The 13,806-nt window shown below is 39.8% G+C and overlaps 1 protein-coding gene across 1 annotated transcript in view; it reads left to right on the top strand.

The window, feature by feature from the left end:
- The window catches only part of LOC141101443 (ATP-binding cassette sub-family C member 5-like), a 206,767-nt gene extending 193,270 nt beyond the window's left edge, over positions 1–13,497 (top strand). Inside the window, exon 30 of the mRNA XM_073590542.1 lies at positions 8,444–13,497. Within this exon, the coding sequence (XP_073446643.1) occupies positions 8,444–8,569 (126 nt within the window). The 3' untranslated portion in view covers positions 8,570–13,497. The remainder of the gene's footprint in view (positions 1–8,443) is intronic.
- Positions 13,498–13,806: the final 309 nt, after the last annotated feature.

The following is a 13,806-nucleotide window of genomic DNA, read 5'->3' as shown; positions in this document are numbered from 1 at the left end:
AAATTCACATTTTTATGTAAAAAAAATAAAAATAAACCCCTTCAGTGAACGCCGTAAAAAAAAACCACACAAAGTAGCACATTATACTTTTTCCAAGCGGTATCATCATACTGCTTGGAAAAAGTGCATTAACACGCGATCAAAAAGACGGATATAAATAAACATGGAACAACTGAAAACGTCATCTTATGCCGCAAAAAAAGAGCCACCATACAGCTTCATCAGCGGAAAAATACACCAAAACATAAAAAAATATATAAATGAGGTATCACTGTAATCGTAGTGACCTGAAGAATAAATCTGCCATACTAATTTTACCACACGCAGAACGGAGGGGAAAAAAAAATCAATTCCTGAATTTTTTAGTTTTTGTTCATTCTGCCTCCACAAAAATCGGAATAGAAAGCGATCAAAAAATGTTATGTGCCCGAAAATTGTACCAATAAAAACGCCAGCTCGCCCTGCAAAAAACAAGCCCACACATGACTCTGTCGTCCGGAATACGGAAAAATTATATCTCTCAAAACACGGCGATGCAAATATTTCTTACAAAAAATTATTTAAAAAAAAAACGTCTTTTAGTGTGTGACAGAAGCTAAACAGGAAAAAGGATATAAATCTGTTATCACTGTAATCACACCGACCTGAGGAATAAAGTCGCCATATCACTGATACCGCACGAGGAACGGCGTAAAAAATAAAACCAATTCTTCACCTTTTGTGGATTTGTGCATTCAGTCTCCAAAAGATCACCCTAAGGCGATCACAGTGGTTCCCCCCCCACATATGGGGTATCAGCGTACTCAGGACAAATTGAACAACAACTTTGGAGGTCCTATTTCTCCTGTTACCCTTGTGAAAATAAAAATTTCTGGGCAAAAAGATCAATTTTGTGGAAAAAAATATGATTATTTTATTTTCACGGCTCTACTTTATAAACTTCTGTGAAGCACTTGGGGTTCAAAGTGCTCATCACACATCTAGATAAGCTCCTTGGGGGGTCTAGTTTCAAAAATGGGGTCACTTGTGGGGGGTTTCCACTGTTTAGTCACATCAGGGGCTTTGCAAATGCAACATGACGCCCACAGACTATTCAATCAAAGTCTGCATTCCAAAACAGCGCTCCTTCCCTTCTGAGCTCTGCCATGCACCCAACAGTGGTTCCACCCCACATATGGGTTATCAGCGTACTCAGGACAAATTGCACAACAACTTTTGGGGTCCTATTTCTCCTATTACCCTTGTGAAAATAAAAATTTGTGGGCAAAAAGATCATTTTTGTTGAAAAAATATGATTATTTTATTTTCACGGCTCTACGTTATAAACTTCTGTGAAGCACTTGGGGATTCAAAGTGCTCACCACACATCTAGATAAGCTCCTTGGGGGGTTTAGTTTCCAAAATGGTGTCACTTGTGGGGGTTTCCACTGTTTAGGCACATCAGGGTCTCTCCAAACGTGACATGGCGTCCGATCTCAATTCCAGCCAATTTTGTGCTGAAAAAGTCAAACAGCGCTCCTTCCCTTCTGAGATCTGCCATGCACCCACACAGTGGTTTACCCCCACATATGGGGGTATCTGCGTACTCAGGACAAACTGCACAACAACTTTTGGGGTCCTTTTACCCTTGGGAAAATAAAAATTGAGGATGAAAAGATTTTTTTAATTTTACGGCTCTACATTATAAACTTCTGTGAAGCCCTTGAGGGTTCAGAGCTCTCACCACACATGTAGATAAGTTCCTTGGGGGGTCTAGTTTCCGAAATGGGGTCAATTGTGGGGGGTTTCCACTGTTTAGGCACATCAGAGACTCTCCAAACACGACATTGTGTTCGATCTCAATTCCAGCCAAAAAAGTCAAATGGCGCTCTTCCCTTCCGAGCTCTGCAATGCGCCCAAATAGTGATTTACCCCACATATGGGGTATCAGCATACTCAGGACAAATTGCACAATAACTTTTGGTGTCCTGTTGCTCTTGGGAAAATAAAAATTGGGGATGAGAAGATCATTTTTGTGGAAAAAAATGATTTTTTAATTTTACAGCTCTATGTTATAACCTTCTGTGAAGCCCTTGGGGATTCAAAGTGCTCACCACACATTTAAATGAGTCCCTTGGGGGCTCTAGATTCCAAAACGGGGTCGCTTATGGGGGGTTTCCACTGTTTAGGTACATCAGGGCCTCTCCAAACGCGACATGGCGTCCGCTCTCGATTCCAGCCAATTTGACATTCAAAATCTCAATCGATGCTCCTTCCCTTCTGACCACTGCGGTGCGCCTAAAGATTGGTTTTCCTCCACACATGGGGTATCGGTGTACTCAGGAGACATTGCACAACAAATATTGTGATTCATTTTCTCCTGAAACCCTTGACAAAATAAAAAAAATTGTGTCCGAAGAAAAATTTGGGGGTAAAAAAGTTAAATGTTAATTTTTTCCTTCCACATTGCTTCAATTCTTGTGAAGTACCTAAAGGGTTAATAAACTTCTTGAATGTGGTTTTGAACACCTCGAGGGGTGCAGTTTTTAGAATAGTGTCACTTTTGGGTATTTGCTGTCATATTGACCCTTCAAAGTGACTTCAAATGTAAGGTGGTCCCTAAAAAAATGGTTTTGTAAATTTTGTTGTAAAAATGAGAAATCGCTGGTCAAATTTTAACCCTTATAACTTCCTAACAAAAAAAAATTTTGGTTCCAAAATTGTGCTGATGTAAAGTAGACATGAGGGAAATGTTATTTATTAACTATTTTTTGTGACATATCTCTCTGATTTAAGGGCATAAAAATTAAAAGTTTGAAAATTTTAAAATTTAAATTTTTTTTGCCATATTTCCATTTTTTCATAAATAAACGCAAGTTGTATCGAAGAAATTTTACCACTAACATGAAGTACAATATGTCACGAAAAAACATCGTCAGAATCAGCGGGATCCATTGAAGCGTTCCAGAGTTATAAGCAAATAAAGTGACAGTGGTCTGACCAAAATTAAGGCCTGGTCATTAACCTATAAAATGGCTTGATCGTTAAGGGGTTAAAGTTAATTTCATCTTCAACTTGCTTAACTGTTTGCAATAACAGTAATTTTGACCAGGGGTGTCCAAACTTTTACATGCCACTGACTGTATATATTTTCTAATACATTTCACAGGCTGAATTCAAACCACTGTAATCTGGCTGCATTTTCCAGTCTATTGCAAAGTACAGGGGCCCCCCTCTATTCTCATGAACCAAAGTTACATTTACCATATGGGAATTCTATGTTCTGTTCAGTACAGCCACCGATGTCCAGTTTTTGTGCCCATAATGCAGACTAAGTTGTGACTGCATATGTTATTGGAAACTAACCTTACTCTCATAATTATGGGTGCTGCATAACATGTAGAACACAACTATATAATTTGGCCAGGCAGCTAAACCTTAATTTCAAAAATGTAATATATTTGCAGATTTTGTTAGAAAATTCATTTTAGTTTTTTTTCTTTTTTTTTGGTATTCTGGATCTGCATAAGTGATAAATGAATGACACACCCAACCGTTGGGACCCCTCTGATCAGTAGAAATTAGGAACTTTGTTCCTCTTATATGCAAGGAGGACTGTAAGGGTGTGTGTACATGGTGCGGATTTTGCTGCGGATTCGCAGCGGATTAGCCTCTGCGGATCCGCTGCAGATCCGCAAGCAAGGTACAGTACAATGTTAACCAATGGATTTTAAAAACCGCAATGCACATGCTGCGGATTTTTCCATGCGGATTTGATGCGGTTTTAAATCCGCAGCATGTCAATTCTTTCTGCGGATTTTGCAGCGGTTTGACACCTGTTCCATTGTACAAGTGTCAAAACGCAGGAGAAAACCACAGGCAAATCCGCAGGTAAAACGCAGGTCATTTTACCTGAGGATTTACCTGCAAATCCGCGCAGAAAAATCCGCAGCTGAATCCGCACTGTGTGCACTCACCCTAAGGCCGGTTTCACACGTGAGTGTCTCCGGTACGTGTAGTGACAGTTTTCTCACGTACCGGAGACACTGACACACATAGACCCATTCAAATGAATGGGTCTATGCAGATGTCAGCGTGTTTTCACGGACCGTGTGTCCGTGTGCAAAACACGGAGACGTGTCCGTTTTAACATGGACACATGGCCCGCAACATGTGCTGCACACGTGCACAAGGAGAACTGTTCACACAGTCCTCCGTGCTCATGGACGGCCGCCGGGAAGTAGCGGCTACTGTACGCGCTGTTCCCGGTGGCTGGTGCTGACCGCGGCTGTGATTCTTCTCTCCTGCTCTGCCGGCAGGAGAGAAGAACCAATGAAAACTCGAAGTGGGGTTGCCCTCATTTTCTTAACCAACCAGAAGAAACTTACAGCTGGGGGCTGCAGTCCTCAGCTGTCAGCTTCAGCCAGGTTGGTTGTGAAGAATAGAGGGGTCCCCACGCTGTTTTTTTAATTATTTAAATAAATAATTTAAAAAAGCGGCGTGGGGTCCCCCCTTTTTTTGACAACCAACCTGACTAAAGCCGGCAGCTGAGGGCTGATATTCTCAGGCCGGTAAGGGGCCATTGATCTTGGCCCCCCAGCCTAAAAACAGCAGCACCCAGCTGCCCAGAAAAGGCGCATCGATTAGATGCACCTAATCTGGAGCTTTGCCCAGCTCTTCCCACTTGCCCTGTAGTGGTGGCAAGTGGGGTAATAAAGGGGTTAATGCCACCTTTCTATTATAAGGTGACATTAAGCCTGGATTAGTAATGGAGAGATGTGAATAAGACACCAATCCATTACTAATCCTACAGTAAATAGAGGGTTAAATAAACACTCACACTATAAGAATAAATTATTTTAATTAAAGAATACAACACACACATTTTTTTAAATCTTTATTACACTGGTAATCCCTTTGTGAAGCCCTCGGTCTTCTGAAAAAAAGTTGAAAATAATAAAGCAAATACACTATGTTCCAAATTATTATGCAAATTATATTTTTCTATGATTTTCCTAAATAGTCAGTACAAATGACAGTCAGTCTAATAAAAGTCATCACCCGTTAGAGTATACATCAAATTTTATTGAAGAAACCTCCCAATGATAACAGTATAATCTCCAAAATGAATAAAAACTCAAATTGCACTGTTCCAAATTATTAGGCACAGTAGAATTTCTAAACATTTGATCTGTTTTAAAGAACTGAAAATGTTCATTTGTGGAATTTGCAGCATTAGGAGGTCACATTCACTGAACAAAAAGCTATTTAACGCCAAAACATCCTAACAGGCCAAGTTACATGCTATCATAGGAACCCTTCTATGACATCACCTTCACAATTCTTGCATCCATTGAACTTGGGAGTTTTTGGAGAGTTTCTGCTTGGATTTCTTTGCATGAAGTCGGAATAGCCTCCCAGAGTTGCTGTTTTGATGTGACCTGCCTCCCTCATAGATCTTTTGCTTGATGATACTCCAAAGGTTCTCAACAGGGTTGAGGTCAGGGGAAGATGGTGGCCACACCATGAGTTTATCTCCTTTTATGCCTATAGCAGTCAATGACTCAGAGGTATTCTTTGCAGCATGAGATGGTGCATTGTCATGCATGAAGAGGATTTTGCTCTTGAAGGCACATTTCTGCTTTTTATACCATGGAAGACAGCTGTCAGTCAGAAACTCTATATACAGTACTTTGCAGAGGTCATTTTCACACCTTCAGGAACCTTAAAGAGCCCTACCAGCTGTTTCCCCATGATTCCGGCCCAAAACATGACTCCTCCTCCTCCTTGCTGAAGTCGCAGCCTTGTTGGGACATAGTGGCCATCCACCAACCATCCATCTGGACCATCCAGGGTTGCTCGACACTCATCAGTAAACAAGACTATATGAAAAATAGTCTTCATGTATGTCTGGACCCACTGCTACAATTTCTGCTTGTGAACACTTTTTAGGGGTGGCCGAATAGTAGGTTTATGCACCACAGCAAGCCTTTGAAGGATCCTACACCATGAGGTTCGAGGGACTCCAGAGGCACCAGCAGCATTAAATATCTGTTTGCTGGTTTGTAATGGCTTTTTAGCAGCTGCTCTCCTAATCCGATGAACTTGCCTGGCAGAAACCTTCCTCATTCTGCCTTTATCAGCACAAACATGTCTGTGCTCAGAATCAACCACAAATCTCTTAACAGTACGATGGTCACGTTTAAATTTTTGGGAAATATCTAATGTTTTCATCTCTTGACCAAGGCATTGCACTATTTTATGCTTTTCAGCAGCAGAGAGGTCTTTTTTCTTTCCTAAATTCCTTGAAACCTGTGCCCTGCTTAATAATGTGGAACATCATTCTTAAGTAGTTTTCCTTTAATTGGGCTCACCTGGTAAACTAATTATCACAGGAATTTGAGATTGATTTCAGTGATCCAAAGAGCCCTGATACACAATACCATCTATGAGTTTATTTGAAAAACAAAAAATTACATCTTTATGACACTTAAATCCAATTTGTATAATAATTTGGAACGCAGTGTATATACATTACCTGTCCGGCGCTCAGTCACATCCCACGGCGTAAATCCATCTCGGGGGTTTATATATTTACAGTCGGAGCGCTGCTAATACAGCCACTGCCAACTGTAAATGACTGCAGAATGAATGGGAGCAGCCGGCGCCTGCTCTGTAACTAGCGGTGACGTCACCGCTCATCACTGAGTCAGCGCTCTGCTCCATTCATTCCCCAGTCAGTTTACAGTCGGGAGCGGCTGTGATAGCAGCGCTCTGACTGTAAATATATTAACCCCCGAGATGGGTTTACGCCGTGGGACGTGACTGAGCGCCGGACAGGTAATGTATATTATTGGTTTATTATGTTCACCTTTTTTTCAGAAGATCGATGGCTTTGCAAAGGGATTACCAGTGTAATAAAGATTATAAAAATGTGTGCGTTGAATTCTTTCATTAAAATAATTTATTTTTATTGTGTGAGTGTGTTTATTTAACCCTTTATTTACTGTAGGATTAGTAATGGATCGGTGTCTTATTGACACCTCTCCATTACTAATCCAGGCTTAATGTCACCTTAGAATAGAAAGGTGGCATTAACCCCTTTATTACCCCACTTGCCACCGCTACAGGGTAAGTGGGAAGAACTGGGCAAAACTCCAGATTAGGCGCATCTAATAGATGCACCTTTTCTGGGCAGCTGGGGGCTGCTGTTTTTAGGCTGGGGGGGCCAAGATCAATGGCCCCTTACCAGCCTGAGAATATCAGCCCTCAGCTGTCGGCTTTAGTCAGGCTGGTCGTCAAAAATAGGGGGGACCCCACGCCGCTTTTTTAAATTATTTATTTAAATAAATAATTCCCCAACCACCAAGGATTCTTAAGGCTATGTGCACACGTGTGGAATTGCCACGGAAATTTCCATGGCAATTCCGCAACTCCCACGCCTGAAAATCGCGGGAAATTCGCATGCGGAATTCTCGCGAAAAACTAACATTTTGCAAGCGTAATTAGCTTGCAGAATGCTAGCGCTTTCCAAGCGATCTGCAGCATCGCTTGGAAAACTGTTTGACATGTTGGTCACACTCATCAAACATAGTGTTTGACGAGTGTGAGCAACTTTTTACAATTGATGCTGCCCATGTGGCATCAGTAGTAAAAGATAGGATGTAAAAAATAAAAAATATTGTTATTCTCACCTTCCGACGGCCCCCGAACTGCTCTGCGGCGCTCCCGGCATCTTCCGATCCCAGTGATGCTTTGCGCGAAGGACCTGCGATGACGTCACGCTCGCGAGAGTGCAACGTCATCGCGGTCATTCGCGCAAAGCATTACCGGGACCGGAAGATGCCGGGAGCGTGGAGAGAGGCGGGAAGAAGATCGGGGGCCGTCGGAAGGTGAGAATAACAATATTTTTTATTTTAATTTATTTTTTACAGGATTATGGTACCCAGGGCCGGGAGGAGAGTCTCCCCTCCTCCAGACCTTGGGTACCATCCGCACATGAAGCGCTCACTTCACGCATGGTGGGCATAGCCACATGCGTAAAATGAGCGTTTCAATGCAATCCTATGGGTGCAGAATCCCCGTGATTCTGCAAAAGGAATGAGCATGCTGCGGATATTTCCGTGATGTGATTCCGCAGTGGAAAAATCCACAGCATTAGCACAGCATTGCGGAATCCCATAGTATTGTATGGGAGGCGGGGTTTGTTTGCGTTTTCGCGGCGATTCCGCTTGTAAAAAAAAGCCCCGAAAAAGCAAAAAAAAAACGCTACGTGTGAACACAGCCTAATAATGGCCAAAAGGATCATTTGGGCCCTGCCATGCCGGGGTGTGACACCAGCCCATGCACCCACTACAGTAACGCCCCTGATCTTTTATATACATGCACATTATATGTAACATTAATTTTCTGATGTATTGTATAATCATTTCTAACTTTTTACTATTTTTTTTTCCTTTTGAAGATCATGGAGTTTGACAAGCCATCAGTCCTGTTGTCAGATGAAAACTCAATGTTTCGTGCCATGGCACTTGCAGCAGAAAGAAGCTCTTTATTAGCAGGAATAGCGAGATCACAACTTAATGAATGATATTTTTTATGTGGTATAATTTAACAAAATAAGTAATTAAGGCCACAATACACAGACCTTTAATTGGCAAGAAATTTATAGGGTATAAATATAATTAATTTAAAAAAATAATCAAGACAGGAATTACTGAATAAGTTGGTGATTTAATATAGTAAGTATAACTTATGACCTGTAATATTGATGTTCTTGTGGACATCATATATATCATAATTAGATTTTGCATGCAGTAGTGATATATGGTACCTGACTTAGTTTTGCAAAAGCAGTGGTCATTTTGTTTGAACCCTGCACAAGCTCAGCTGTGATTGTGAGGCTATGCAATGTACTGGCTTTCAGAATATTTTTCTTTTGTTCCTGTATACATGGTTATGTCATACACAACAGATGCAGATAAGTATCTCACAGAAAATGCACAAATATGCATCTGTACTCTAATATTATATATATATATATATATATATATATATATATATGTGTGTGTGCTTAGATATATTTTTTTATATACTTGTAGGTGTGTGTGTGTACATATATATATATATATATATATATATATACACAGTGTATGTATATACAGTGGCATATAACAGTTTGGACACCCCTGGTCAAAATTAGTGTTAACAGTAAACAGTTAAGCAACTTAAAGATGTAATGTTCTCTAAAAGGCCTAAAGTTAGCACATTTCCTTTGTATTTAGAAATATATATATATATACATATGGATATATATATTTCATCTTTTACATTTTAAAAATTACAAAAAGGCCGGTGCAAAAGTTTGGGCACTCTGCTTGGTTAGTACCTAATAGCACCCCCTTTTGAAAGTATCAGCCAAGACTCTTTGAATTCTTGTTTGCGGGATTTTCATCCATTCTTTGGAATTTTTTTCCAGTTCTGTGAAATTCATGTGTCATCATGTACACGCTGCTCTTTTGAGGTCTAGCAACAGATTTCACAAAAGATGTTCAGATCAGGGGACAGCGAGGTCCATTGTACAACCATCAGCTTGCGTCTTTTGAAGTAGTCTATTGTGCATTTTGACGTGTGTTAGGATCATTATCCATTTGTGAAAGCCATCCTCTTTTTAACTGCAGCTTTTTTACAGATGATGTTATGTTTGCATCAAGAATTTTTGAAATTTAATTGAATGCATTCTTCCCTCTACCCATAAAGTGTACCCCATGCCATTGGCTGCAACACAACCCCAAAGCATGATTCATCCACCCCAATGCTTAACAGATGGGGAGATGTTCTTTTCCTGAAATTCTGTGTCCTTTTTTTCTCCACACATACCTTTGATCATTGTGGCTAAAGAAGTCTATTTTAACCTCATTGGTCCACAGTATGTGTTTTCAAAATGCATGTTTAGATATTCTGTTGCATACTTCTTACGCTGAATTTTATGGTGAGGACGCAGGAGAGATTTTTGTTGTGAGTTCATTTTCCCCTCCGTCACTGAGGCCTGGTGAACTCTCTATTCTAGTGAAGGAAGGTAGTGAGCCTGATTATCAGGCACCTGGGACTGATGAAGACGATTGGCTGAGTGGAGTCACTGACTGGATTTAAGGCAGCCTACGCCCTTTCTGCCCTGCGGGTGATTTCTCTGTTGACTCTTGGACACCAGTCTGATTCCTGCTCTCCTAAAGCTAAGTTTTCTGTTTTGCCTTTTTGCATTTAAGATTTGTTTTTGTTTTTCTTGCTTTTTGGATTCTGCCACTCCCTGCTGGAGTGTGCAGTGTTCCGTTAGCTCTGTCTTCTGAAAGTACCTGAGTGCTGATTTAGTTTTTGAAGCTTAGATGCTTCAGGGCCATTTTTATATCAGCTTGTTGGCTTTTGTCTCTGATAGGGTTTTGGCAGATTGCAGACAGCAGCCTTCCTATCCGTTCCTATCTAGGTAGTTTTTGGCCCCGTCTTTGCTCAGTCTGTCTTTCTGTCTGTGTAAATGTTTTCATCTTGCTTCACCGTCATTATATGTGGGGGGCTGCCTATTGCTTTGGGGTCTGCTCTGGGGCAGTTAGATTTCCCCTTTCCTTCTTTAGGCCTATGTATCTCTCCGGCTGTGATCGAGGGGTCTAGGTCATCGTAGGAACCCCCCACGGCTACTGCTAGTTGTGTTGATAGGTTCAGGGGTCTGCAATCTGATAGTTGCCAACTTCTCTGGTTTTCTGGACTTAGCTAGCATTTCTGTTTTTGCCTCCTACGGTGACTCAATCATAACAGGTTTTCTTATGATGACTCTTCCATGAAGGCCATATTTGTGCAGATGTCTCTGAACAGTAGAAAAATGTACCACAATCGATAGTCTGCTAAATCTTTCTGACCGTCTTTTGCAGTCAAGTGGGGGTTTGGCCCATCTTCCTTTTTGTAATTTTTAAAATGTAAAATATGTATATTTTTTGCCTAAAATACAAAGGAAATGTGTTATCTTTAACTTTAGGCCTTTTAGAGATCAATTCAACTTCTACTTGCGTAACTGGTCAGTAATTTTGACGAGGGGTACCCAAACTTTTACATGCCACTATATATGTAATTACTCATCAACACTGAAATTGCAACACCAAGAAGGAAAAGTCTTAGAGTTATGGAAATCACAGGATTGATAGACATATCATTTATGATAAGCAAATGATGAAAAAAATTAACAACATTTTTAAAACAGCTCAATTTTCTCACTATTTAATATGAGCACCATGTGCAAAAATACACACACTTACACACCTTGCCATGCTAGCAATAAGGTTATTAATGGTTGTCTATGGAATGTTCTACCATACTGAATACACTTGGACATACAAATCATCAAGATCTTCTGCTGACAGCTTCCTTTGCAATTGCTGACCAATGATCTCCCAGATGCACTCCATGGGGACAAGTCTGGAGATGCTGAAGACCATGGTTTCATGTTGTTTAAGTCAAGCAGACTGCTCACAGTAGCATGAGTAACCTGCAGTCTGGCATTGTTATGTTGAAAAGGAGCTCCTGGCACACTTTGGGGAAATGGCCGTACTACTGGTTCCACGACCTAATCAATGTAATGCAGAGTTGTTAATGTACCTGGTCTAGCTACCGGCTTTCCCCTCTACGTCTATAATCATGATCACGTCTGAATGAAAATGTGAATAGATTAATGTATTAATGTATTTGCTTATAGGCATTTGCATGGTGCTATAATTGTGGCAGAAAGCCGATTGTATGAGTAACTAAATTTGTCTAACCAAAGAAACATGAACTTGATTAACCCCTTAACGACCAGAGGTATTTTTGGTTTTGCATTTTCATTTTTTACTCCCCTTCTTCCCAGAGGCATAATTTTTTTCATTTTTTGGTCAAAATGGCCATGTGAGGGCTTTGTTTTTGTGGGATGAGTTGCACTTCTGAACAACAACATTGGTTTTACCACGTTGTGTACTCGAAAACGGGAACAAAATTCCATGTACGGTGAAATTGCAAAAAAAGTGCAATCCCACACTGTTTTTTTGTTTTGCTTTTTTACTACATTCACTTTATGCTAAAACTGACCTGCCATTATGATTCTCCAGGTCATTACGAGTTCATAGACAGCAAACATGTCTAGTTTCTTTTTTATCTAAGTGTTGAAAAAAAATTCCAAACTTGGTTAAAAAGAAAAAAAATTGTGTCATTTTCTGATACCCGCAGCATCTCCATGTTTGGTGATCTCGGGTTGGTTGAGGGTTTATTTTTTTGCTCACCGAGCTCAGATTTTTAATGATATCATTTTGTTGCAGATACGATCTTTTGATTGCCTGTTATTGCATTTTAATGCAATGTTGTGGCGACCAAAAACACGTAATTCTGGCGTTTTTTTGACTTTTTTTCTCACTATGCCTTTTAAAGATCAGGTTAATCTTTTTTTGTATATGATAGAACGGGAGATTCTGAACGCAGCAATACCAAACATGTGTATGTTTGCTTTTTAATTGTTTTATTTTGAATTGGGGTGAAAGGGGGGTGATTTGAACTTTTACATTTTTTTTATATTTTTAAAAAGATTATTTTTTAACTTTTGGTATTCTTCAATAGTCTCCATGGCAGACTAGAAGCTGCCATAACCAGATCGTCTCAGCTACATTTAGGCGACGATCAGATCACCTGTATGTAGCAGAATTACTCACTTGCTTTGAACGCCGACCACTGGGTGGCATTCACAGCAATCCGGCAGTGACAGCCATAGAGGTCTCCAGGAGACTTCTGGTTGTCATGCCTGTCAGCGGGCACATGTCAGCTGTTCAAAACAGCTGACATGTGCTGGGAAAGATGTGGGCTCACTGCTGGAGCCTGCATCAAAGGGAGGGTGTCCGACATTGGCGTAAATTTACGCCCATTGTCGGAAAGGGGGTAAGAAAAAATGTAATGAATGAAAAATATGAAAATATGCTGCAGACTACACAGTAGAAAAGCAAACCAGAGTTAAGAATATATTTTATATTTAAATTGTATTGAACAAAGTGTGATATTTTGGACATACTATAATGTAACTGGAAATCTTGTTTACAATGTACAGTATTTATATGATTAGGTGCTGGAAAGTTACTTTATGTCCCTAAAAAAATTGTGTAAAATCTAGATATGGCATTGTGTACAACAAAAAAATCTTTATTCCGACTCTTACAAATACAATGCAAGGACGGCAGATGTCTCCTTTACAACATAATTAAATAGACATTTATAGGCTAAGAAGACAATGATACTCCATTCAAATCTGGAGTACACACATGATATTAATGCTGCAAAAAGCTAACACTAAATTATTTATTTTTCTGCTTCACAATTTGCATTAGTAACGAGATATCAGATAATGAAACAAATGCAGGAACTGAATATTACAGATGAAAAATTGTATCTTCTATTTTATAGTTTTAATTTTGTATATAAGGTTGGCAAATATTTATTAAATATAATTTATTTAATGAAGAGCTTGTTTTATTAATTAATATAATTTATAGGAGGTCTATAAAAAGAAGAATCAAGGTAGAGGAAAAAAGTTCTGGTTCAAAAACAACCACATGATATTTGCGCAAATAAAAACTTGCACGTGAATTGATTCCCATTGTCAATATGTCTGCATACGGAGAAACTAATATTAACCCCTTAACGACCAGAGGTATTTTTTGTTTTATATTTTGCTCCTCTTCTCCCAGAGCCGTAACTTTGTTACTTTTTTGGTCAAAATGGCCATGTGAGGGTTTGTTTTTGGTGGGACGAGTTGTACTTTTGAATGAT

This window comes from Dendrobates tinctorius, unplaced genomic scaffold, assembly GCF_039654945.1.
Source record: "Dendrobates tinctorius isolate UK_male_01 unplaced genomic scaffold, ASM3965494v1 ptg000117l, whole genome shotgun sequence".
Classification (NCBI taxonomy): Eukaryota; Metazoa; Chordata; class Amphibia; order Anura; family Dendrobatidae; genus Dendrobates; species Dendrobates tinctorius.
Note: the sequence above shows the minus strand (reverse complement) of the source record. Positions and strands in the feature narration are given on the sequence as shown.